We start from the raw sequence: 26762 nt of genomic DNA, 5'->3' as shown, positions 1-26762 counted from the left end.
TAAGATGTTCGTACAAATCACAGGTCAGACCTCCTAAACTTGGCACAAGCCACATATTAAACACACAGTTCTCTAGCTCTACAGGTCTCAAACGAGCTAAATGCAGCTCCTTAAGTTTGATATTAATCTTCCGGTAAATGGCAAGCTTTCAGCCCTGGGGCTTGCTCTTTGCTTTGAAGGAGCAGTAAAAAGAGCAGGTGCCAAGTGAAGACAAACGGTGCTGCAGAATATGATTTGGTGCAAGAGTGGCAGGCAGACCGTGGGGTCAGGAAGGAGAGCAGAGGGCAAGCTGCAGCTCAGCACTCGGCCTAGCAAGACCTGTGCACACTGGTCCCTGATGTGCAGCACCTGGGAGAGTGCTTTGGGCCCATTTCATATCTGCCTGTCAAATCTCAGCTACTAAGCTGGAACTCAGGGGCCTTGTGAGGCAGGCTTGTGAGTCAAGAGCACCTTCTCATCATCTAGCCACCATAGCTCCTCTTGCTCTTGCTGTCCCTTGGAACAATAGCAAACCCCTACTGTCGGCTGGAGTACAGTTTGGGGGCAAAGTGCTTAGCCAGCACGAGGTGCAAAGCCCTGGTGTGATGCCCAATGCAAGAAAGGACAGGAAAGGAGCACGCAACCTCAAAACAGAACCAAAGAATTACATGGGTAAGCGGTCTCCTCAATTTTAAAATAGCCCACACATGCCCAGCAATAAAATACAACAGAGAAACCAAACAAGGTGGCACACACACCTGCAATCCTACTTACTATAGAAGGCCTAGGGAGAGGTGGGTGATGGTGGTGACTCACACCTTTAATCCCAGCATTGGGGTGGAGGGCGGCAGAGGCAGGCAGATCTCTGTGAATTCGAGGCCAGTGCAAATTCCAGGACAGTCAAGGTTACACACGGTGAAACCCTGTCTTAAAACTACCACCACCACCCCCCAAAAGAAAATAAGAAAGAAAGGAGGGGAGAAAGAAAAGGGAAGAGGAGGGGAGGGGAGGGGAGGGGAGGGGAGGGGAGGGGAGGGGAGGGGAGGGGAGGGGAGGGGAGGAGGCTGAGGCAGGAAGACTAAGAGCTTGAGGCAGCACAGGCTACATAGCTCAAGTTCTAGGCCAACCTGGCCAGGCAGTGAGATCCCATCTTGAAAAAGAAAAAAAAGAAGCAATATAGTGGAAATGACTGCTATGTAGCCAAGGCTGTCTTACTGCCTTTGCCCCCGAATTCTGTAGTCATGGGTATACCCAATGTGTCTGGCAATTTTAGGTGATTTTTTTTCCCTTCCAGTGCCTGTGAATGCTAGCTTTAGGTGACTATGTTGGAGTTACTATACCTAAGATCGATTCTATAGGACTGGATACAATTTACTTATAGAACACCATGTCCCCATTCATAGTCGAGCACACCACCTTGGAGGCAAAGCCAAGATCAGGAGAGCCCTAGGTCATCATTGGCTACACAGCAGATTCCTGGACAGCCTGGGCTGCAAGAGACCCAGCCACACACACACACAAAAGCAAAACTGAATATTAAAAAAATCAAATCAAATCCACATATTTAACAATGTAACAGGAAAGACGGTGTTTCCAAATATGAATAGTATCTATGGGGGCAGAGTATGCATTTTTCCTCTTATACTTTGTAAAATACTGAAAATAAGAACATGGATATATTATTTGTGTAATTAAAACATTTGTGCCATTTCTGCAAAAGGTCATTTCAAAATGTAAAAAACATCAAAAGGAAAATATTTTTATTATTCACCCACCTCTTCCTGGATGGAAATGACATCAGCATGCACACATGTGCCCTGGCAGAACCTGGAGTCACCCTTGTTTCTTTCCTCTTCCTCACAACCCATATTTAAACTTATTACCAAGTCTATCTTCCTACCCACACCTGCCTCCTCTGTGCCACGTGGCACACGGGCTCTTGGCCTGTACTGTCCGCTCTGATACCACCCTGTACTCTGGAGCCTCCCTCTCGATGTGGCACTAGCTGCTCAAAAGTACAGTAAGTACGCCCTGGGGAGAAGGAAGAGACTACCCTTGACAGGGAGGTGCGAGCAAGAGGAACATTTTCTTATAGTCCACCTGCATCTTCACAGGTGGACATTAACTCTGAGTCAGATTTGTTTCTTTATTTATAGGACCTACCGAAGTCCTGATGCTGAAAAGTATAGCCTAGCACTGCCTTCCCTCGTGGAGACTGCCACAGCCTGTTCTAGCTGTTTCCAGCTTAGATCCCATGCCATTCTCTTTGTAGAGACAAACAACCTTTCCAAAGGGCAGCCCTGGCTTCCTCACTCTGCTGCTCATGATGGGCCAGGCTCTCACGCCTCCCTAGCACACACTTCCAGACCCTTCCCAATTGGCACTTGCTCTGCTCCATGAGACCCTCTCCCTGCGCTCTCCACAGGCACTCTCCTGCGGCTGCGATGCTACTCCCATTCTGTGGCTCACCCCATCCTTCCACCTAGTCTACAGACTCAAGCTCCAGTCTCTCCCCAAAGTCACTCTGGGTAGTTTACTGAGTTTCTCACAGGCACCTAGCCCACTCTGGAGGAAGGGTCTCTCCTCCCAGGCACTCTCAAAGAGTCCTCCTCCTACAGCTCATGGTGCAGACCTGAAACCACCTTTCTTCCCGTTTTAATCCTGAGGATGAAGCAATGCTAATATACTATGTATTGTGTGCTGCAGCATCTAGCACAGTGCCTGGCACACAGCTGATGCAACAAACAAATACCTATAAAGCCACAAAAACGTGGGAAGATGGGTAAAACGGCATGCGTGAGGCTGGGAAGAGGAGCATTTGACAATAGAGGAGAACAGCAGCTTCCTGTTTGAACAGCCTTCATTTTACTATCACTCAGAGCAAACACTACAGAGCACTGCAGCATCAGCCTCCTAAGACAACAGAAACTCAGCAGCAGGTGGATGCTGGTGAAAACCAATCCACAGATAACCCAACTACTCCAACCAAGACTTCCATGATGGGAGGCTGGCAGCAGTGAGAGCCCACACTGCTCTCAAGTCTCCCTACTGGTAACACCCGTCACTCGTGCCAGCTCTACATGAAGGCTGCCTTACTGACTAAGAGAACACATCCCCATTTCTCTCCTTCTATAGACCAAAAGGTAAAGCACAGAAGCTCCTGGTGTAGAAGAACAATTCTTTAAGAATGACAATATGATAATCTAAACTATATGTCATTGCTGATAATCCTGATGATCCTACTTCTTGAGTGTGTAACTTATTTCTAAAACATGCAAACTATAGTGAGGTAACTAGAAGAACACTAAACCAGCAAGCTCTTAACCTGTGGGTCTCAGCTCCTTTGGGAGTTGAACAACCTTTTCACAGGGGTCGAATATCAGATATTTACATTACATAAATATCAGATATTTGTTTGTATTACGATAACAGTACCAAAATTATAGTTATGAAGTAGTAACAAAAATAGCTTTATGGATGGGGATCACAACATGAGGAACTGTATTAAAGGGTCGCAGCATTAGGAAGGTTGAGAATCACTGTTCTAGACTCTTAGTTTTGATTTAGATTTCTGCTTAGTTGATAGTTTTAAGTTCTAGATTCTGAAATATTTCCCAGCAAAACAAACAACAAAGCATATCTGAAGATTACTAGATTTCAAGCCTATGCTAAACAGCACAAACATTTGGCCAACATAATACTGAGACATTACTCTACTGGGCCACAGAACACACTGTATCCACAGTGAATCTACAGTGCAGCAAAGCTACACAGAGCCCAAGGGCTGTCAACACTACCAGTTCAAACACAAAAACTTGCTGTGCTCTTACCGGAATGTAGTAAATGCCCATCTTGGGGGATTCATTGGCAGTAAGAAGCATTCCTAAAAATAAATACAATGAACAAATTAAACAAGTGGTGAGAAGTACTCATTTCTACAAAATGTAAAATGCTTGAGTTGCCCTTTCGCCAGTCTTGCCTTTTAGGCAAGAGACCTCAGTTGTGGGAGCTGCTATCCCTGTCTGTGAACTACCCAGGCTTGATGAGCTAAAGCCATGAGCAGGCTCCGGAGAGGCACTCAGCTCTATACTAGGTCTGGGGAGTTTCCAGCTTCATATGTATGTACAGTATGAGAATAATAATGGAGAGAAAGGCTCCCCTCCTGGAATCAGGAGTCAAGGAACCAAAAGGTCCAGCACCAGAATTTCTGCATTAAACTTCACAGCAGACTGCAGACTGAAATGATTATAGGAGTGTAATATAGAACTTACCTCAAAAGACCCACATATCAGGGTCAAAGAGATGGTTCAGTGGCTAAAAGCACTTATTGCTCTTGTGAGGAGCCAGGTTCAGTTCCTGGCACACACCTGATGGTTCACAATGATCTGTACATGTTGTGCACATAGATACATTTTGGCAAAACATTCACACACATAAAATATTTTTAAGACCCATATGTCACTAAACAGCCCTTAGAATGCCATGATCATTTTAGGGAGTTTTAAAAGAATGAACCACTAGAGAAATTAATTTTAGTTAACTATAGTTTTCTAAAGTTTTCTGAAGCACCTTCAAGGTGGCAAGATATTCTACAGCCAACCCTCTCATGACTACACACAATATCAGTTGACATCTCCCCAACCCTTTACAGGTAATTCAGGATCCTTTATAAGCTTGTACATGATCTCAGCAAGCAAGGCACCCTTCAAAATAAACTCACCAGCCCCATATAATTTGGAGAATAAAAATTCCACTCAAAACAGAAAAGGCTTCTTATGTTATCAAATAAACCATTAAGTAGTCTAAATACCACCCAACAAAATGAAAAAAGAATTCCACCGTCTACATGGGATCTACTGGCTCACCTTCTTGATGCTTCTAACATAATGTCAAACAAACAGCAAAGGTGATTCCAAGAATAGCACAAAGGCCACTTAACTTAAGACCATGGAGTTAACGGAGGCATTTTTTCTAATAAGCAGTAGTGGTTTTTGAGGACGCTGGCAGCGTTACGAACAGCAGTTCTACTAAGTTTCTCAAGATGCTACTGCTTATTGTTCTTAAGAGAAAACTTTTCAGAGAAGGAAAACAGCCCAGCAACTAGAGTCCAAGGCACTCTCCTCCAGTGTCAGTGGTGACAGATCTGATAAAGCAGTGCCCTCCTCAGACACATGTCTGAATCAGAACTCATCTGGGTGTATGTCATAGAAAGGCTCACCAACACTCAAAACACAAAACCAGAAACAGTGTTTATGGCAGGTCTGCTGGGGGGGCGGGGAGGGGGGGAGCTCCCTGAACCATCTGCAATCCGCTACCAAGCTGGGTGATAAAAGCACAGAAAGGAAGGAACTTAAAGCTTGTAGGCAGCAGCTCAACACAGCAGTGTCAAGAAAGGACAGAACAAAACCACAGGCAGCGTTACACTTCGCTAGGTATTCATCTTGACTGTAATGTACAAAAGAATCAATCACAGGGATGAAAAGGAAGGCTATAGGCAGGTGGCTGGCCAACCATGTTTGAAAAGCACCACACTAAAACACACAGCTTCAACAGCACTCTCAATGGCTCAAGGCAGACATTCTGGGAAGAGGGGCAGCAGGGACACATGTGTCTCATCTTCAGCTTCTCACTGACATGTGAAGACTCCACTTTGTGAGTGCTATGTGCAAATGCCCCATGGTTGTTCCTCATGCCACCCTGTGGGAGGATGCTGACAGGGACAAGAGCTATGACATTTTCCACAGTCCTGCTGGTCTCTTACAGCTCTCTCTTGGTGGGTGAGAAAGCTGAGGGTCATAATGGGCATAATTAAGCCTGAAGCAGGTCTTTCTTAAGTCCAAAGCCCACCTTCTTCCCTTCTGCCAATGGCTCTGGACCTCTGGACCTGCTTTAACAGGCTGGGGTGGGACTCACACATGTGTCATCTTTACATGCTTCCTGTGTCGTCACACCATGCACACTGGGTCCCAGAGCTGTGCTGCCTCTGGCAGTGCCCTGACCTGCAGAATGGCTGGCTGCTCCATGTAAGAAACTGTGCCACGTAAGCAGTCAGGTAAGGGCCAGGAAGGCAAAATCATTTCTCAATATTCTGAGCTGCCTTGCAAGTACAAAGAAACTATTACTAAACATGTGCCATGATTAGGTCTGAATTATTCCAAAACTGAGTGTGTGGAAAAGAATGAGGTTTTACCTTCTCTAAACTATGGTTAAGCACACAGTGATGAAGACAAAGCACAGAGTGGAGGGAAGATGGGTACGGTAAAGCCGGTGCAGAGCACAACCTCTGAGCACAGCAAGGAGCCCAAGCCAACCTGCGAGGGCAGCACACACTGTCTTGCGAAACAATTATTGGCCTGCCTGGTGTACTTCTCTAAGTCATTTGACAGAAAAAGCCATTCCTTGTCCAAACTACACATGGTAAAAGATTCCTGAACACACTGAACCAACTTTACCCTCCCCACACGGATGATCTGCTGGAATGATAATTGGCATGCAGAGCCTGCAGCTTGGCTCACACGGATGATCTGCTGGAATGATACTTGGCATGCAGAGCCTGCAGCTTGGCTTGAGGTGCCTTCATGATTTTTTTCCCCAAAATACAAGGCTTCTCTGTGTAGCCATGGCTGTCCTAGAATTAGGTCTGTAGACCAGGCTGGCCTCAAATTCAAGAGATTTACTGACCTCTATAAAAGTAATTTTTATTTTCCTGGTTTAATTGTCATCTTGGAGGCTGATTGCCTCCATGTGCTAACCTAGGCCTAGTCCTGGAAGCTTCTAATCTAGACCTAGAATGTTTCAGCCTCTGAGACTTACTGCTGAATAAGCTCACCCTTTCTAGTTCCTTCTGATCTCTGGCTGGCTGGTCCTATTCAGCTGTTCTGGCTCAACTCCTCTTCAAGCTGACTGATTCAAGCTAGCTTCTCTCAGTTTCTTAATAAATTGCCCTGCTTGGCCTCGTCTCACTTTGGCCATATGTTCTAATCTTCTGATTCTCTCTGCAACCTATCTCTTTATTACTGTCCTGGTAAAACTGCCTGCCTTCTCTCTCTGCACTCTCTCTTAAGTAGCTTCCCTTTCCTCCTTCTTCTCATAAGAGTTGGGCATATTCTGTTCTATCAAATCTTTCTCTGATTCATCACTTGTCTGCCAATCAATAAGACATCACTTTCAACTGTGGGTGCTTCCTTCTACAAACTAGCTTTACCTTCATTGTTTAGGATTAAAGGTGTGTGCTAAGGCATTCCAGCCAAGAGGATTAAAGGTGTGTGCTAAAGAGCTAAGCCACATGACCACTAGAAAAAGGTTTTTTCAGTAAATATCACACTCTCAGGGTTCACAGTGTGATCACACATTCTGCTACATACCTCTGCCCCCAAGTGCTGGGATTAAGGTACGTGCCACCACACCTGGCTTGTCCATAAACCTAAACACATTTCATCAAGCAGGGAGACCTTACTGAATTCTAGCAAGTTGGGGGACCTCACTACTAAATTCAGGCAACCCTTCACTGCTACTTTAGGTTCAGCACGGGATAGAAAACACGCTAAGTGACACCGGGAGGAACAACCACATATATTCAAGAGACATACACTCTACCAGAAGACTGGTCTGACCTTAGAAAAGTTAACACGATGAGGAAGAGGAAATGTGTGTTTGTGCCAGGGGGAGGGGGTATATTCCTGAGTGAGGTCCCCTTATCACTCTCTGCCACCCTTTCAGACTGCTTCTCCCTCACCTACCAATCTTTCTCCTCCCCCTTTTCCATCTACTACTTCACTGGGCTCACTGAGCTTCTGTGTAGCCCAGAATCCACATGAGGGCATTTCAATACCTCAGCACCTTCCCCTCAATGAGTCCCTCAACTTTGCAGAAGTGACCACACTCATCAGCATAAGACCCAGCAACTCTAATAAATGAAATGACAAGGCCCTCCACCGCCTGTCCCTCCCCACTAGGAGCATGTAACTAGAGTCCACTTCAGAAGGTTCTAACCAAGGCCTTGCCTTATACCAGGCAGGTAACTAACCCTGGTAAATTACCCTACTTCTATGACCACTTGTGGTACAAGACAGAGGGCTGGATATGATGTCACCAGCCCACAATTGCAGTACGCAGAAGGCCGAGGCAGAGGATCATGAGTTTGAAGCCTGGTTGGGCAAGAAACTGCTTCAGGGAAGCTGCTGAAATATATAGGGAGAATCTCAATAAAACAAAAACAAACAAGCAAGCAATAAATAAATAAACAAACCCAAAAGCCAGATAGAAAGAACTAATTCTGGGCCACTGATTATACAGGATTATAATACGATAAGTGATAGACTTGTATTTCTCACTCATACTCAAAGCAGTGAGTCTGCTCTTTCCTCCAGGCCCCAGGTACAAAGCCACAGGCTCTGTCTCAGGCTGGACCTGAGCATCAGTAATACATGGTTCTTTGATGCTGCTGTATCCATTCGCTCTTCTCCCCATTGCTCGAAATGGAATGGCTTCTGCTATTTCAAGTCTCCTATGTCCCCTGGGTCTTCATACCCACTCTGGCTTCTTCAATGATCAATCTGTACTTACTTAAGAACATTCTTACCTGCTAACCTAGACATATACGTTACGGTGTGCCAGGTGTTGAACTGTGGCAAACTATCACTACCCCTCATTGTCAATGCCTAATACGTAAATGCCAGAAACACACATGCTGGCTTGCTCAACTCAGGACACTATTTCATGGGTCCTGCAGTTCTAAGGCGGCCCACTCTTTATCTGTGTGGGCCCTCTGGTGACAGATGGAGCCCAGCTGGTCAGGTGACCACCTGCACCCACCTGTCCTTTCCCTTCAGCCCTCCCACGACCCTGTTACTCTTCTGACATTGTCTTCTTGGTGAATCACCTTACCCACAAAGCCACTCTAACCCCATTCCGTGACTGCCCTCCACATAAGACCCTGAAAGCCTCCCCTGCTCCTCCGCCCCACCCCCAGCTCTGGCTCACGACTCCCTGTGACATGCTGGCACAGTACTGCCGGCATGTGTGCAGTGGGGCATGTCAGGCTTTCCTCTCTACCCCGTCAACAGAGGACAGGGCTTGAGAGTGGGAGGGCTCTCTCCTTCTTTTCTCAGACCCCATTTGAGAGCTGCCCTGAAGGTACTGCTGAATTTCAAAACCTATCATATAATTTGCTGAACAGTACCTGATGCAGAGTATCTCCAAACCTTTATTACCATCCTCCTTCAAATCTCTAACCTCAATTTCCACATGCCATTACTAATCACATAAAAGAATACACCAAAATAGCATTTCACCTGCCACCTACCTACATTTGTTACTAGTTTCTACTAATAGCTAGGCGGGCTGAGTACTGAGTCATGAGCGCCTTTCTGAATCATCCATACCACTTCCTGTCCTTTCTTCTTCCAAGTAGATGAAAAACTCAAGAACTGTCCTGAGCAATCCAAGTGTGATCTTATGAAGCAAATGCAGTTAAAACTCAAGCGCAGGAGCGTGAGCCTACCTGAGCTGGGATAGAGGCAAACATCATTAAGATCATGTTCTGGCTCCAACGAAGTAAATATTTTCCCCTAAAACAGTAAGCAAAAGTGAATTACTGAAATCATCAAAGACAGCTTTTAGCAATGGCACATAGAGAAAATAAAATGGAGACACAACCCAGATAGTGCCACATAAAAGAAAGAAGCTAATGGAAAGGACTCAGACTCAAAAATCTTCTCTGTCTTATCAGCATATCAGACGGCCTTGTTTTAGAAATGAATTGACCTGTTCAAAACAAAACAGAAGAAGACTCAAAGTCTCAGAGGTGCTAGGGCACAGTAGAAGACATTAGGGTTAAAGGGAAGCTATGTAGCAGTGCCACCAAACCCCAGAGACAACCAAGTACAACCCAGAATCCTGTGAGGCCAGAGCATCAGTCACTATATGGTGAAGGCTCCAACATTCCACTTTAAGTGTGGAGAGACATCTACTGTACTATTGAAAACTAAGAAGAGGGCCCAGAGGTAGGCAGGAATGGAAAAAGACAAGAAAAAAGAGAAACAAGGAAAGCAGGTCACACAAAGCCAGGTAATCTGTTAGTCAAGAGGAAGCACTTAGTCTTAAGAAACAAAAAGTACCAAAATAAAATTGATTGCTGTAATTACAGTGTGATGTCTTCAAATGGGGATGCTGACAAGTTCTGCCAGCTCTTGCAGCGATAAGTCATTACCAGAAGACACCAGGATGTGGTGCACCCAGGGCAGAAGTGGGTGGAGCTGAAGCCCAGGCAGGATGGTTATTTCGAGGTTGATGAAAAAAGGTAGCCAAGTTCTTGTTCAACAGTGAAACTCGCCTAGCAAGCTCCCACTGAAGTGGGAAGGAGAGGGCAAAGAAAAGAGGAAGAGAACAAGAACTACAACAGCATGGATCAAAAGAGACAAAGGGGTCATTGGTCCCAGAAACCCAGGGCACGGGAAACATAGCATAAAGGGGTCTGGAAGGACACATCCAAATGGAGCTACTGCTAGGCTTAGGTAGGATGGGAGCCAGGTCAAATGAACACCTTTATACTATCTTGGGAGTTCTTGGAAATACGAGCTAGTACGATAGCACACAAATATAATCCCAACATTCAGAAAGTAGAGATAGGATGGTGAGTTTGAGGCTTGTGTGGGTTCCATAGTGAGTTCCAGGTAAGCCTTATCTACAAAGTCAAACTATCTCTAATTACACACCATGTATGTACTTATACAATGAAAAACAGTAAGACAACTGATTAGTGGTGGTGGTGTTATTATTATTATTATTATTATTATTATTATTTTGATCCAGAGTCTCACTACATAGTCCAAGCTGGCCTCAAACTCTTGGTTCTCCTGCCTCAGTCAGCCTCTTAAGTGTAGAAGTGTGCAAGTACACTCTGCATAGGGAAATAGTGTTTTTCTATCAATTAGTTAGGGTTGCCGAAAAATTATTGATCTAAGATATGAAAAGTTTCCCACAAGTCCTCAAAACCCTTAAACTCAAAGCCTACCAAGCAGAATGCTTAACTCCTGTAAGCATCAGGGTAGTGTTTCCAAGAACTCAGGAATGCCGTGAGCTGGTCATCCGCTGCTAAGTTAAACAGTAACTAGAACGGATACATCTCAAGACAGAGCCAAAGGAATAAACTAAGGTCACCACTTCTGGAGATTAAACTGCCATACTTAGAAATAAAATCTTGAGAACTTATTTTTATTTTACGTGTATTAGTGTTGTTAGCCTGAGTTGTTAGCCTATGCAAAATGTGCATGCAGTGCCTGGAAAGTCCAGAAGAGGGCGTCTGCGCCTCTGAGAGCTAAGTTACAAAAAGTTGTGAGCTGTCATGTGGATGCTGAGAATTGAACCTGGGTCTTGCAGGAGCAGTCAATGCTCTCAACCACTGAGCCATCTTTCTAGCCCCAAAATGCAAAATTTAAAAAACTCAAAAGTACTGGCTAGAAAAGCCAAAGTGACAGGTGGCTGGACTGTGCCTGACCCACCATTATCCACACCAAACACAGCAGGTGCCTGTAGAACCCGGTACCCACTCCAGGCAGTGAGTGAGGAGGGCATAGGCCTTCTGCTCAGCGTCTTCTCAGAACTGTTTTTACCTTCACTCTTTAGCCTTTAGAATTAATGTGTTTATTGAAATCAAAATTATTAAGAGTTTGTAAGGCTAAAGAGATGGCTCGGCAGTTAAAAGCACTTATTGCTCTTCCAAAGGACCTGAGTTCAGTTCACGCCACCCTGGTTAAGGCAATTCACAAAATGCCTGTAATTCCTGCTCCCAGGAGGTCACCTAAACAATGTAGCAAACACAAAGATACACACTTACACATGAATAAAACTGTTTTTTTTTCCATCTTTAAAAGAGAGTAAGAGAAGTAATTTGCTGTACTGAATTTATTTTATTAACGTAATAAAGTTACTTTCAGTCCTCTCAAAATGGTTTTGAGACAAGTCTCACTGTAGCCCAGGCTAGCCTTGAACTTGAATTGATCTTCTACCTCTGTTCCTAAGTACTGAGATGTCAGGGGTGAGCCATCACGTCCAGCTAATACTCAAATTTAAAAAAAAAAAAAAAAAAAAAAAAAAAAAAGAGTCCAGGCACGGTGGGACCCACAGCAAATCTGATGCTATCCTGAGCTACATAAAACCTCGTCTTAAAACCAAACAAAACAACTGGGGGTTGGGGGGGAGGTGGAGGATGGAAAGATGGCTCAGTGGTTAAGAGCACTGACTGCTCTTCCAGAGGTCCTGAGTTTAATTCCTAGCAACCACATGGTGGCTCACAACCATCTGTAATGGGATCCCTCTTCTGGTGTGTCTATAGACAGCTACAGTGTACTCATATAAAGAAAGCAAATAAATAAATAAATAAATCTTTAAAAAAAAAATCTTTACATACATGAAGTGAAAGCAGAAGGCAGACTAAAATCAGCAATCCAAACAGTACTTTTAAAATAACATTTGTAGTTGGAGGAAACACTAAAATATTCTTAAGAAAACACTACTTGAAAAAAAATGAAACAAAGTTAGCCAGGCCTTGAAGCACAGGCATGTAATACTACCAACTGGGGAGACTGAGGCAGGAGGATCACAAGCTGAAGGTCTGCCTAGGGTAGGGTGAGTTCAAGGTCAACTTGGGTAACTGACTGAAGCCCTCTCTTGAAATAAAAAGTACAAAGAACATTAAGGATGTAACCCAGTGGTACAGCACTGGCTAAGCACACACAAGGACCTGGGTTCAATCCCTAGAATTACCACCAGAGAAAGGCAGACAGACAGACTGACCAATACACAAAATTACTATGTCCTTACTATTTCTAGACCCTGCTTGTTTGAGATGGGGACAGGGTATGAATCTGGGACATGCACTGACTCTAGAATGGAAGAAAATCAGCAGCTCCCAGAACTCTGCTGGGGTAGTCAGTGAGCTGAAAGGTCTCAGGATGGAGCCAGCAAGCTGGCTCAGCAGGTCAAAGTGTTTGCTGTGCCACCTGAATTCAACCCTGGAACCCATGGTGGAAGAGTAATATCCAAGTTGTCCTCTGACCTCCATGTGCATTATGGCACATAGCCATTCTCACAGGCAGTAGTAATAAAATAAAATCAAGATGGTAGGGGCAGGACCAAAAGGCTCTTCAGAGGCAGATTCTATTTCACAGTGACTTTCTCTCCATCTAACACGTGTCCAATAAAATGTGTGCCAGGGGCCTGGCAACTAGGCTCAGGGGATAAAAGCCCTAACCACCAGCCTGATGACCCGAGTCCAAGCCCTCCTCATGCACAAGTGCACGTAAATCAGGATGCTCCGTAACTGAAGCCAGCGCAGGTCAGCTTTGCCCCAGCACAGACACACCCTGACCTAAAGTGACTGATATGCTGGTTCCCAGATGGCTGCTCAGCACCCCCTTCTCAAGGACCCACAGGAGCTGCCAAAGCACACAGAAAAAAAGAAGCACTGGGAACAGGCAAGGAAAACAGAGAGCAACTGCAGCAGAAAGTACGTACGGAGTCCTTGTTCCACATTTTGACAATTCTAGAGTCTGCAGACAAAACCAAATCTAGGGAATCCTGGAAATGAACTGACTTAATCGGCAGCCCATACTGGTGATCCTTAACTAGCAACGGCTTATCCGAGCGAAGATCATATAACAACACCTAGAAGAGAAAAGTTAATTCTAGTCAAACAAGCCATTTCCAAACTACACATTTAATACTCAGAGTAATGGGAACTGGGGAGGCAGCTCAGCTACTAGAGTACTGACCCAGTACCCACAAAGCCCCAAGTCCATTCCCCAGCCCAGCAAAACCAGCCATGGTGGCACATGCCAGTAGTCTCAGCACTTGGGATTATGGAGGCAAGAAAATCAGGAATTCAAAGTCATTCTTGGCTACATATCAAGTATGAAGCCATCATGGGGTATAAGAGACCCCTCCCCTCCTCATACACAAACATACACATGAAGAAAAACAAAAAACAAAAAAGTTGGAATAATGACTGCCACCTATTTCATAACCTTCTATGAACATGACAAACACACTTAGTCAGAGCCTAACACTAAAGTCAGCTCTTGGAAGTTTTATGACTTTAACCCTGGGAGTAGTTTTTAGATCCACTAATTTGATAATTACTGATCTATACTAAGAAAGGGACAGATATTCATAAGAATGTTTTGCTTGCTAATTAATTAGCAAATCTGTGGCCTAGGACACAGCAGGTGCTGCTGCAACAAGTGACCTTGAGTAAGCATTGTGGCACATGCCTTTGGGAGGCAGAGACAGGCAGATCTCTGTGAGTTCAAGGCCAGCCTCTTCTACACAGAATTCTAGGCCAGCTAGCATTGTATGTCAAGACCGTCTCAAAAGAAAAAGAAAAAAAAAGGCTCTTTGCATGCACACATCTTGGAAATATTTAGTGAACACAATTCTTACTTGCAGGATTCCCAGGGTCTTCAAAATATGTACTTAAATCCACTGTGACTCTCCAAGAGTAGAAAGCTGTTAGAATCCCAAATTTGGGCCACACACTCTAAAAAATACTGTTCCAAACCCCTATCAGGAATGTCTGAAGACTACCTCGATTCAACTCTAACATCAAAGGACTAGACCGATCTTCCGAGGTGCTAAAAGGACCTAGTAGTCTGGAGCACCTCTCCACTCCGGCCTCACTCACTATCCAAGTGCCTTCCAATACACATCCAAAATACTGGCTCACATGCTCACATGTGACATTTACCTGCCCTGTGGATGTTCCAACTGCCATGCTCAAGGCTCCATTAAACTTCAATGCAGAGATGGTGGGTAAGCTGTTTATCCTGAAAAGCAAGTGTTTGTCCTCACTTCAAATCTAACAAGGAAAATCATGTTACCAGCTATTTGTTTATAACTCTATCCAAACTTTCATAATAAAAAAGACATTTCCCATACAAATGTAATCCCATAACCCACCTTCATCTTCCATTCTATTCAGATAATAGAACACTGTTTTCAGAAACTTCTCCAGGATATCTTTCTCTCTCTCTCTCTCTCTCCCTCTGTGTGTCCGTGTGTGTGTGTGTGTCCGTGTGTGTGTGTGTGTGTGTGTGTGTGTGTGTGTGTGTGTGTGTCCGTGTGTGTGCAGGGGCACCAGGGGTCAACATCAGATATCTGCGATCCATGTGTGCTTTGGAATAGAATGTTCAGTGATTCTGGAGTTTGCTGGTCAGGGACTCCCAGGGACCTTCCTGTCTCCATCTCTCCAGATCTGAGATTAGTGACTGGTTTATATGGATGCTGGGGATCTAAACTAAGTCATGTCTTTCACAGCTAGCACTTTATTGAATGAGCCATCTTCCCAGCCCTCAAACATCCCTATCATTCTCAGAGAAACAATTTATCTTGGGATATGGGTGGGTATGCTTACTTCTGATGTAAAACCAACTTCACCAAGGCAGGAGAGAGAGCTCAGTTGTTAACAACATGCACTGCTTCTGCAACGAACTCAAATTTGAATTCCAGCCAGCATCCAAGTCAGGTGGCTCACAACTACCTATAACTCCAGCTCAGGAGATCTGACACCTTTGCTCTCTGCAGGCACCTGCACTCATGGGCACACACACATATTCAAAATTTCAAATCGTTTTAAAAATAAAATAGATCAACCTCATTCATCTAAAATAAAAGCCTAAGACCTAAATCTCGATGGTACTGAAGAACAAAAGGTACGGCTACAATTCTATACGTGCTTCTCATGCACCAGCTACAGACACGAGCGCCAAAACATTAAGGTAGAAAAAAGAGATTAGGTCAGAAGTAGACCAGAGCTGGCTGTGCTGATGCCTGCCTGCAATCCCTGCACTCAGGAGGCTGAGGTACACTACACAGTGAGATCATGTCCCGCAACAACAAGTAGAAACCAGCTCTGCACCCAGCCCTTCAAGGCCAGACCATGCCCGGAGCACTAGCAAGCCTCTCCTGCCACCTACAGCCTTAGCCTGGTGCTGCACTGAGCAGCGGCTGGAGAGGAGGCTGCTGCTCCTCAGACTCCATCACCTACTCTTCAAAATGAACTTCAGAATACCTGTTCATACAGAATTATCTTCCTACTCCTCCCAGGCTTATTTCATAAGGCAATTTTATCACTTTCTTCAGACAGGTTAATGACTCCTTCAATAATTGTAGTTTATGTTATGAGAACTTTTCTGCCACCTCCTCCTCCTCCTTCTGGGGAATTGCTAAGATACCAAATTCACTGACTTCTGCACATTCATTTCCTAACCAGCTCCTGTAACTCTCCTATTAATTCTCCCTGGCTTCCAGGCAAGTCTGCTGACTTTCTCAGGCAGACAGTCAATCATGGAAAAGAAAGACAGCCTGCTCTATCCAGTACTTCTAGCTTTACTAAAATTACTAAATTTACTAAATAACACAAGTGACAAGCTACAAGGTTTGTAGGAAAAGCATAAAGCTAAATTAAAAAGAAAAATACAGGGGCTAGGGAGATGGCTCAGAGGTTAAAAACACTGGCTGCTCTTTAGAGGACCAGGGTTTGATTCCAAGAACCCATCCATAACTCTAGTTCCCGAGGACCCAACCCGCTCTTCTGGGTTTCATGGGTACTGTACTTATGTGCAGACACAAACAGACATACGTAATTAAAAATAAATAAATCTTTAAAAAATACAATACAATACAATAAGATCACTTGAAAAAATCAGCAGAAGAAAAACCAGCAATCTTTAACATTTTCTTATGCCTCTGGATGTTCTTCTGATGACAATAAACACATATGGTCATGGTCATTGTCCTTTTATAAAAATGTTATAAGAGCCGGGCGTGGTGGTGCACACCTTTAATCCCAGCACTCGGGAGGCAGAGGCAGGCGGATTTCTGAGTTCGAGGCCAGCCTGGTCTACAGAGTGAGTTCCAGGACAGCCAGGGCTATACAGAGAAACCCTGACTCGAAAAACAAAAACAAAACAAAAAAAATGTTATAAGAATTTAATAAAACTCTATGACAACTGTATGTTTTTCTTTCTCACTGAAAGGTATATATCTAAAAATGGGTATTTATATACCCTTCCCTACACTAACATACTTCTGAAACAAAATTCTCAAAAGCTGAACAATGAGTATGTCATTGATGGAGAGTTTTCTTTCATAAAACACATACAATTAAAGTACCTAACAAGACGTCACTTTCTGTACATAAAGAGCTCACCAAAGTCTCTGGTAAATAAACATCCAGTACTAAGGTAGGGGTAGGGTGCTGCAATCAGTCCCAGCATTTGGGAGGAAAAGCATTAGGAGTGCAAGGCCATTCTCAGCCACGCAGGAAGTCTGAAGGCAGCCTGACACTTATGTTTTAATATAAAAAGAGAAAAAAAATCACTACCTGTGAAGCAGTCAGGTAGCTCTAGTTAACTGCTACCTCTGTTCTTTCTAATAACAATAAATCGGGAGAGGTGTCTGTGTGTCTACTATATACCAGATACCCAGGAGACTCCCTCAGACCCAGGAGTTAACAGCCCACATGGACGGGGGAGAGCCTAGCTCAAGAACTAACAGTAGCTAGACAGAGGGCTCAGTGAAGCCAACCATGGGGCACCTGCTCCCAAGCCTGACAACTGGACCCACAGGGAGAAGGGAAGAAGACTCACTTCAAAGCTGTGCTCTGACCTCTACATGCATGGGTGTGCCCTGCCCGTGCAAAATCAGTCAATCAAACAAATGTAATAAACTGAAAAGAAAGGAGGAAGAGGGAGAGAAGGAGGAAGAAGAGAAAGAAGAAGAAAAGGAGGAGGAGGAAAAGGAAAGAATGGTGAGGACATGCTGGGGAGGAGCCTCAGCTGAGGACAAGGAGACAGTGGCCACTCAATAAGGTGGTAGATGCTTATATTTATATTAGGTTTTCTGTAAAACAATTTAGCAGGAACCCAAAAACTCAGTTCTAGATGCTTGGGAAATAACCACTGAACTACAAACATTGGATATGTTCCCAGAGGCTCTGGTTGGCCAAATTCTGCTACACAGCAGGTGGGTCTCTGCTATTCTTTCTGTTTCGGATACTGCTTAGTGTCTTTTGTTATACTAAATATAATTATTTTCAAAATATTTTATCACAACAGCTGAAAATTCCTTACCTCTAAAGAACAACAACAACAACAAAAAAATCAGTACAAAATGTGAATCAATTTTCATTAAAAAAAAAAACCCCAAATTCCAATATTTCAACCATATACAAATGAGGAGCACACTTTTAATCCCAGCACAGACAGAAGAGGGCAATCTCCCAGCTCAAGGCCAGTCTGGTCTACACAGTGAGTTCAAGGACAGCCAGGGATACACAGAAACACTGTCTCAAAAAATCATAAACAGAAAAAAACAGTACTCCCATTACTTCTAAAGACCAAAGTGAAGATGGCCTTTTTCCATCCTTGTCCTTAATACTGTGTAGTATCCCATCTCCTATAGTCACTGCACTTATGCTGGAAATAGCCTTGAGATGTATTATCAGTGACTACTACACATCTGTTTGCTTTAAAACAAAACAAAGCGGGCTGGAGAGATGTTTCAGCAGTTAAGAGCACAGACTGCTCTTCCAGAGGTACTGAGTTCAATTCCCAGCAACCACATGGTGGCTCACAACCATTTGTAATGGGATCAGATGCCCTCTTCTGGTGTGGCTGAAGACAGCTACAGTGTACTCCCATACATTCATTAAATAAATAAATAAATAAATCTTAAAAACAAAAGGAGGATTGGGCGAACACACGCAGGGATGTACCCAGAGGTCAGAGGACAACTCTGTGAAACTGGTTCTTTCTTTCCACCTCTGGGGGATCCAGAGACTGAACTCAAGTCATTAGGCACACAACTTTGATCCAAGCATCAGGAGGCAGAGGTAGGTGGATCTCTGTGATTTGAGGCCAGCACAGTGTATACAGAGTTCTATGCCAGGCAGTGCTGGAGTGAGACTATTTCATAAGAGAAAAACAAGAAACAACAACAACAAAGAGAAACAAAGTCAGGTTGTGATGCTAAGGGCACACGGAACTCAGAGCACACATCTTGACATAATTCAAAGACAAATCAATGCTTAAGAGTGAGAGAAAATTAGAATGAGTAACTTTAGTATTTTGTTCTTAGTATATTTCCTGATTTCTTTTTTAACACTGATGGGTTAAAACAATGTGGCAACTGAAGAGCTGGCTCTGAGGGAAAGCACAAACTGCTCTGAGGGGAGCAGAATTAGGTTCCCAGCACCCACACAAGCTGCTCACAACTGCCTGTAACTCAAGCTCTGCTTCTAGGGGATGCAGTGGCCCCCTCTGGCCTTTTTAGGCATCTGCACCCATGCACAGGCGCACACCTTATACAAAAACAAAAAACCTTTAATATGCATTTTTTGCATTAGTTTATTCTATGTGGAAGTGAACTTCCTAGCTTAAAGTTTCTTAATATCCTCTACACCATGCCATGATTAGTGAAGTTGATTATCATTTTAAAATAAACCCCAAAGCAATCAAGAAAAATGAATGTCTCTATTGTCACTTTAAATGTAGCAGTTTAAAACAAACACGCAAGTTTACTTCTTAATACAGAGTAAGATTTATGTATTAGAAAGAGGTATCATTAGTTCGTTATACACTGGCTTGCTGCTCCTGTAATAGTGAAGGTTGACCCTGCAGCCTTGCATACTCCACAGGCACTCTCCTACTGAGCTGCAGCAGCTGAGCCATTCTTTATTATTTTTAATCAAAGATGGTCCATGTAAACATCTTTTCAAAGGAGTTATGAGTTCCTACCCTAAAGGAAATCATGCACTAAATTTTAGGGTCCTTAGTGTCATTGCAGCCTGTTACCATCAGACGCTTTACCCTCCAACATGAAGTATATAAACTCTCCCTGAAGTACACGGGATGTGCTGGAGAAGCAGTGCCCAGAGAAAGGCTTTTCTGAACAGATAAGCCTGGAGCAAAGGCCTGCCTGAGGGTGGTCTGCCTACAGCCAGCACCTGGGCAGGGGTGCCAACCTGTGCCAGCCCATGCTGGTGAGTGGATGACAAAGACTCGTTCTTACTTGACTCAAGCTGCTACCTGTGTCACATGTTTTTCCTCTCCAAGTATGTATTACTCTCTAAATGTTTAAGTGTAGACCAATAAGAACAAGAAAAAAAAAGAAAACGTCACCCTTTGCTTCCTTCAACATAGCATTCAAAGCACACGCCTGCCCAGTCACCAATCCTGGGGGAATGAAAACTAAAATCCCACGCTGCTCTGAGAAGTACTGGAGAGAAGGAATCTCCCTGGCTTACCCACAGCTTTATAGGACAACAATGCCCGACACCAGTCTCAGATGTGAGTCAGAAAGAGTTCATCCTTTGGCAATTAATTTCACACTGACACGCTGACTTAAATCAGAAGGTTGACTGACACTTATACTGCAAATTGATTGCTACTTACTCTGAATCTGCTGTGACACTATTTAATGCACAGTCTAACACGCCAACCCTTTTTCTTACTCTTGGATCCCAGCATTCCACTCGACCCTGAACAGAGGAAAAAAACATTTTAAGTAAAAGTGTAACTAGAAAACTTTTGAACATTTACCAGCATGCAGAATCAAAGCTCAGCTTTTAACCTGTAACCCCGGCAGGCAGTGTCGGGTATTTCACCACAAGGTGATTTACTTCATAATTAAGAAAAATGAAGAAGTCCCAACTAGACACATGACCCTTGAGTTGGCTCCACGGGAAGAAGACATTTATATTTTATGAAAAAGGTCTTTATGGCTTTGTTTGAATAAGAACCTCACTGTCATCCAGGCTACCGTTGACTTCCAGGGCTCAAGTGATCCTCCTCCGTTAGTCTCCGGAGTAGTTAAGATCATTGGATAGGTCTTTTCTTTAATCTGGATTACTTTTTACTTTTTTAGCTTTGGGAGGTTGTTTGTTTGTAGACAGGGTTTCTCTGTGTGGCCCTGGCTATCCTGGAACTCAATTCTGTACAGCAGGCTGGCCTCCAACTCAAGAGATCCGCCTGCCTCTGCCTCCCAAATTGGGATTAAAGGCGTGCTTCACCACGCCTACCTTATTTTTTGGCTTTTTGAGACAAAGACTTTTATAGCCAAGATCAGCTTGCACTCACTGTATAGACAAGGCTAGCCTTCAGCTTCTAATTCTCTAATATCTACTACCAAGAGTTGGGGTATGGTCTACCATCCTCAGCTTGAGTCCTTGTTTTTAAAAATTGTATTTCAAATATTTAGGCATGAAGTGTCTTAATGTTCATAATTTACTTTCAAATGGCTTAGAAAACCTCTTAGAAAATGACATGTTTATTTTAAAAAGGAATGTGTGGGACGCTATCACTGAACTGTTTTCAACATGTCTAAAGGTGTAATTTTCTTAAATACATTAAAAGCTAAAGATTGATTAATTAATTGGTTTGACTGACTATCTGATTGTCTCACGAATTTAGACACCACTAGGGACCAAACCTAGGTCCCACAATGTTAGGCAGGTCTCTATTTTTAATTGGATATATTTGTATGTCTCTATATAGGTATGAGTCTGTGGGTGCATGTGCCCAAAGGGCAAGATGATCTCAGATCCCCAGAGCTCAAGTCATAGGCTGTTGTGAGCTGCTCTACCTGGGTGGTGGACACCAAATTCAGGTGCTCTATAAGAGCAACAGTACACTTGTAACTGCTGAGTCATCTCTCCAGACCCCAGAAAATCTTTTTTGAAATGAAAAACAGTTCAGTGGGTAAGGGGACTTGCTGCCAAGCCTGACAACCTGAGTTCAATGACTCACACAGAAGAACGGAACCAACTACAGTAAGTTGTCTTCTTATCTCTATATAAGCACAGTGGCAAGTGTGGAATGCACACAAACTGAAACTGTCAACAAATGAAACACATTTGTTTCAGTGTGAACACGCACTAACCTCTATTGTTCCTGTGGCGAACAAGCCATGCACTGCATTTATGTCACAAACATTGTTCTCCCTAAACAGCAACACAAACACAGGAGAAAGTATTAGGGAGCATCTAGCTCAGGGGAAGAGAGAGGCACTCAATGAACGCTCTAAGTCTGTAGGCATCCAAAGCCTGTGGACAGAAATATGCAGATGCTCATCCACAAAGGAAATGCACCGAGGCACGGGTGAGTAACGGCATGGCTCACAGTCACCAGAGCCCCAATACCCAGGGGGACACTACCTGCTAGATGCCAGACAAGAGAGGCCCTCCTTCTGAAATACTATCCCACCATGAGAAGAAAGGTCCTTCTATTTTCTTCCAAGGCAAGGCAGCATTCTTAAGGACACAGGCCATCACTATGGCAACCTCAAGACCTGAATGTGCAAACAAAGCCTCATTTTCTTACTCGCTGGAGTGAATTTTGACCTTCCTCAATGGGTTACTGTGAGGATTAAATCACAGAACAAAATGCTCCAGTCCAGAGTATAAAGGATATGTAATAAATAACAGAGGTTATGAACAGGAAATTAAGCAGCTGATGAGCAGGTAATTTTTCATTACATAATAATGTATTTCTTAAAAGTTTAAGTTCTTGTATAAGAAGACTTGTAATTTAATCCCAGCACTCAGGAGGCAGAACTGGGTGGAAATTACAAGTTTTTAAACAAAAGTATTTTAAACCAGGGGAAGAACCAAAGCATTTTTCCAGCTCAGGATTTTTACCACTCCATGTTCTTTCAGAAAGCTCTCGTAGAGATAAGGCACAGGTAGTAAGCTCTGCATGTACAGATGGGCAGCAGTCCCGCTTCCACACCTGCCTAGCTGCAGGGCCCTGGGCAAGCCGCCTACCCCAGTGCAGCTGCCCTCTGTGAACGGAGACAGGGCGGGCCCTACCAGACCCTGCTGTCACTGTTAGCTGATACAGATAGAGGGCTGCACGGCACTCGGCATGGGGAGTGCATCCACTCTTCTGCACATCTGCTACTCGTCATTATAAGGAGGTAGACGGTAGGGTCACTCCTGAAGAATGTCTTTTTGAATAAAAGTATAACTGAGCATGGTGGCAATGTCTGTCATCTTAGCTCTGTGGAGAGGGAGACAGGAGGACTGCCACAAGATGGAGGCCAGCTTGGTCTCTATTAAATGCCAGACCACACAGGGTACATGGAAACACTGTCTCAAAAGGAACAGAAAGCAAAATAAATGCAAAAGAGTAAGTATAGAACAATAAAATTACCAAAAAACTTTTTTAAAGGAAAAGGTAGCTTAGAATATGTAGCAAAAGAAAAAAAAACAAAAAACAACTAAAAATTTAAATGTCTACTAATCAAGAATAAAATTTTAAAGATTTCCACAAATTGAGTGTGACAGTGCGTAACTTTAAGCCCAGCAGCTGGGAGGGAAGCTCAGACAGATCTCTTGGCATTCAAGACTAAGCTAGTCTACATAGTGAATTATATAGGACAGCCAGAGCTATAAGGTAACAAACCCTGTCTTAAAAAAGGAATTCACAAAAAAAGAGTAACACAAAACAAATCATTGATGAAAACTTAGTAATAAAAGTAAAAATAATAAACTGAGTTTTTAAAAGTTGGGTAGAAGTTTTGTTGTTGCAGTTTTAAGACAGGGTCTCTGTATAAAATCCTGGCTGGCCTGGTCTCTCTCTATAGCCCCAGCTGGCCTGAAACTTGCTATGTAGACCAGGTTGGTCTTGAACTCAAGAGATCCACCCAGTTCTGCCTCCTTTGTGCTAGGATTAAATTACAAGTCTTTTTATATAAGAACTTAAACTTTTAAGAAATCATAGGGTCAGGTGGTAGTGGTCTTGGGAAAAGGAAAGAAACGGACCACCACCTTCAGTTCTGATTAAGAGCAGTTAATGATGTTCTTTTAAATGATGGCCCAGGATGCTGGTTTAATGCAACTAGGTCACTTGATAACAACACGAGCCTCTGGCTCCATCTCCTGGGCAAAATTCGTGCAGCAGTAGAACTGGAGTACTCACGCGGCGTCCGTCTGGAGAGGATTCAGGTACCGCCCTTGTTCTAAGTTTAATCTATAAACTTCAGAGCTGCAAGGGACAAAGGATCTGGTGAACTATAAGCATTTCGGGTGAGTAAGTATAAACTTCAGAAGCTCATGACAGCTCTCACTCACAGGCATACACTATGCTCATCTTGGTGGTTAAGATCTGAGATTCTTACAGGAACCCAAGTTCAGTTCTCAGCACCTCTCAGACCGCTCACAACCATCTGCAACCCCAGCTCCAAGGGATCTCCTTACACAGTCCAGCAGTGGTGTCACTGGCCTGCACTGCCATGCTGAGGATCGTAACTCAGGTCCTCATGCTTGCAGACAAAGAACTTGAGCATTGAGCCACATCCCCAGCCCTCTAAGTAGGTTTTAACCCAACTCTACAACTACATATGCCATTAGTGACAAAATGGTCCACAGAGAAATTAATCATTGATACTGAATAAGACAAAAAAATTATAATTCCACCTACTAGAAACTACATATCGGGCTGGAGAGATGGCTCAGCAGTTAAGAGCACTGACTGCTCTTCCAGAGATCCTGAGTTCAATTCCCAGCAACCACATGGTGGCTCACAACCATCTGCAATGGGACCAGATGCCCTCATATATGAGTATAGTGTACTCATATAAAATAAACAAATAATTCTTTAAAAAAAAACTACATATCAACACATAGGCTATTATATATATGTATATATATATGTATATGTATATATATATAGTGTTAATCTCTTTTTCTAAGATTGATTCCCTTTCACAGTAATGACACATCACTTTCTCTATTAAGGACACTTAAGTAGATAAAGTCTACAGGCAATCTAAAAAGAGAAGCCAGCTACCTGTGTGAGAGGTGGAAAGGAGAAAGCAAAAATAATCTGATCAGTACCTTGCACCTACAAAGTACAAGTCACAGGATGGATAGTGGTAAGAGAAGTCTCGGCCGAACTTGGGAATTCTGGTTTTGTAGTAAAAGCCTGATTGTGAGTGAAATTCAATATATCTGTCATTATGTAAGAAGACAATCTGAAAAGGAAAAAAAAAAAAAATCAAGGTTTGTTTGCTTAACTTTCGTCATCACTAAAACAACCCGAGCAAGAAGAACTCTCATCTCTCCCCCTGCTCACTCTGTACAAATATAAACATGTGTGTGCACATGTGCACATTTGACAGAGGTGTGCATGGAAAGCTAACATAGTATTTAAATGCATATCTAGCAATACTAGAAAAAGTAAGTTATAAAAATCACCATACCAAAATCCTAGATAAACAGCTGCGACAGCTAACAAGACAATCTGTGCCTCATAGTTGGAGGAACTGAAGCCAGAAGGGAAGCCACGTTAGCTACCAAGTTCAACTTTGTTTCAGGATGCATGTGACATTAAAATGTTTGTTGAAATCCTTTTAACTGGTGAATACTTAAGGGTTCCATGTACTTCCCATCATTTCCATTTGAAATTGAGAAAGGGCTACCATAAGAATCGAAAACTACTGAAGATGACCACGAAAAGTTAAAGATGGACCGGTGGTATTAGGAAAAGAAGTCTATTCAGTTGTGCTCAGACCTGCACCACAGCACACTACACCCTCTTGATGAGTTACAAGAACTGAACAAACTGTTGGCTTCCTTATCTTGTATAAATAAGGAGACGAAGGCAAACATGCCTAGGCTAACATCAGTAATCAGAACCACAGATCGCGACCATAAGGTACCTAACAAAGGGTGACTGCTACCAATCCCTTAGAATAAAGGTGAGGCCTGGAGACACTGACAACCAACTTGACGTTAGGGTGAGCAAAAGTTCACTCCCAGTGTTTTGTTTTTCTTTTTTTAAAGATACTGTACATCATACATGTACTTGGCCGAAAAATGACAGAAAATGATATATTACCTATTATTACACAGTGATTTTTTTTTTTTATCGCTGGGAATTATCTTAAAAATATTTACTACAAAAATAAGTCCCAGAGCCAGAGACACAGTTCAGCAGTTAAGAGCACTTGCTGTTCTTTCAGAGAACCTGGGATCAGATCAGCAGCTCACAATCCCCTGAGGATCTGATGCCCCCTCTGGCTTCCAAGGGCAACTGCACATGCACGGCGTTCACTGTCAAAGACACACACGTGCATATAAATAAAAATAAAAAGTAAATATGCTATAAAACATACCTTTGAATAGTCATCTGATAAAATCTCAAAGGTGACAACTGAAAAATAGGAAAAAAAAAAAACCACAATTATCAACCAGTGTTTAAACAAAACCACAAACTTCAGGTGAGGATTCTAATTGTTTTTGTTTTAAATGTATTCACCATTGCTCTCTTCAGATACACCAGAAGAGGGCATCAGACAGATGGTTTTGCGCACCCATGTGGTTACTGGGAATTGAACTCAGGACCACTGGAAGAGCAATCAGTGCTCTTAACCACCGAGACATCTCCCCAGCCCTCTTAACTGGTTTAACTGGTGAATAATTATATATAATTGCTGTGTTTGTCCTACCTCTCCATGCAACAAGAAGAACATCCCCACTAATACTAAATGGAAAGTTATTACTTACATCTAGATTTTTTTTTAACAGAACTAAAGTAAATTTAGGATGATCCTAAACATTTTTGCCATAATTTTGCTGAGATGTTCTTAGTAGTTTTAAGATTTTGAAATATAATCTAAACAGCAGCCTTTAAAATGGGACCCCAGGCTGGGTGTTCCTGTGGTGGTGCAGGACTTTACTCCTAGCACTTGGGAGAGAAAGAAAGACCTCTGCGAGTCTAAGGCCA

The 26762-nt window shown here is 43.2% G+C and overlaps 1 protein-coding gene across 2 annotated transcripts in view; it reads right to left on the bottom strand.

Moving 5' to 3' along the window:
* Nol10 (nucleolar protein 10) overlaps positions 1 to 26762 on the bottom strand; it is an 81675-nt gene that overhangs the window by 46986 nt on the left and 7927 nt on the right. For both annotated transcript variants that reach the window (XM_017315015.2, NM_001008421.1), the window contains exons 5-13: positions 26152 to 26189; positions 24872 to 25008; positions 23955 to 24020; positions 21916 to 21976; positions 20430 to 20515; positions 14723 to 14801; positions 13495 to 13644; positions 9482 to 9548; positions 3810 to 3862 (exon numbers count right to left, since the gene is read on the bottom strand). In XM_017315015.2, coding sequence (XP_017170504.1) covers positions 3810 to 3862; positions 9482 to 9548; positions 13495 to 13644; positions 14723 to 14801; positions 20430 to 20515; positions 21916 to 21976; positions 23955 to 24020; positions 24872 to 25008; positions 26152 to 26189 — 737 coding nt within the window. The remainder of the gene's footprint in view (positions 1 to 3809; positions 3863 to 9481; positions 9549 to 13494; positions 13645 to 14722; positions 14802 to 20429; positions 20516 to 21915; positions 21977 to 23954; positions 24021 to 24871; positions 25009 to 26151; positions 26190 to 26762) is intronic.

This window comes from Mus musculus, chromosome 12 (assembly GCF_000001635.26).
Source record: "Mus musculus strain C57BL/6J chromosome 12, GRCm38.p6 C57BL/6J".
Classification (NCBI taxonomy): domain Eukaryota; kingdom Metazoa; phylum Chordata; class Mammalia; order Rodentia; family Muridae; genus Mus; species Mus musculus.
This window is presented reverse-complemented; position numbering and strand designations above follow the sequence as displayed.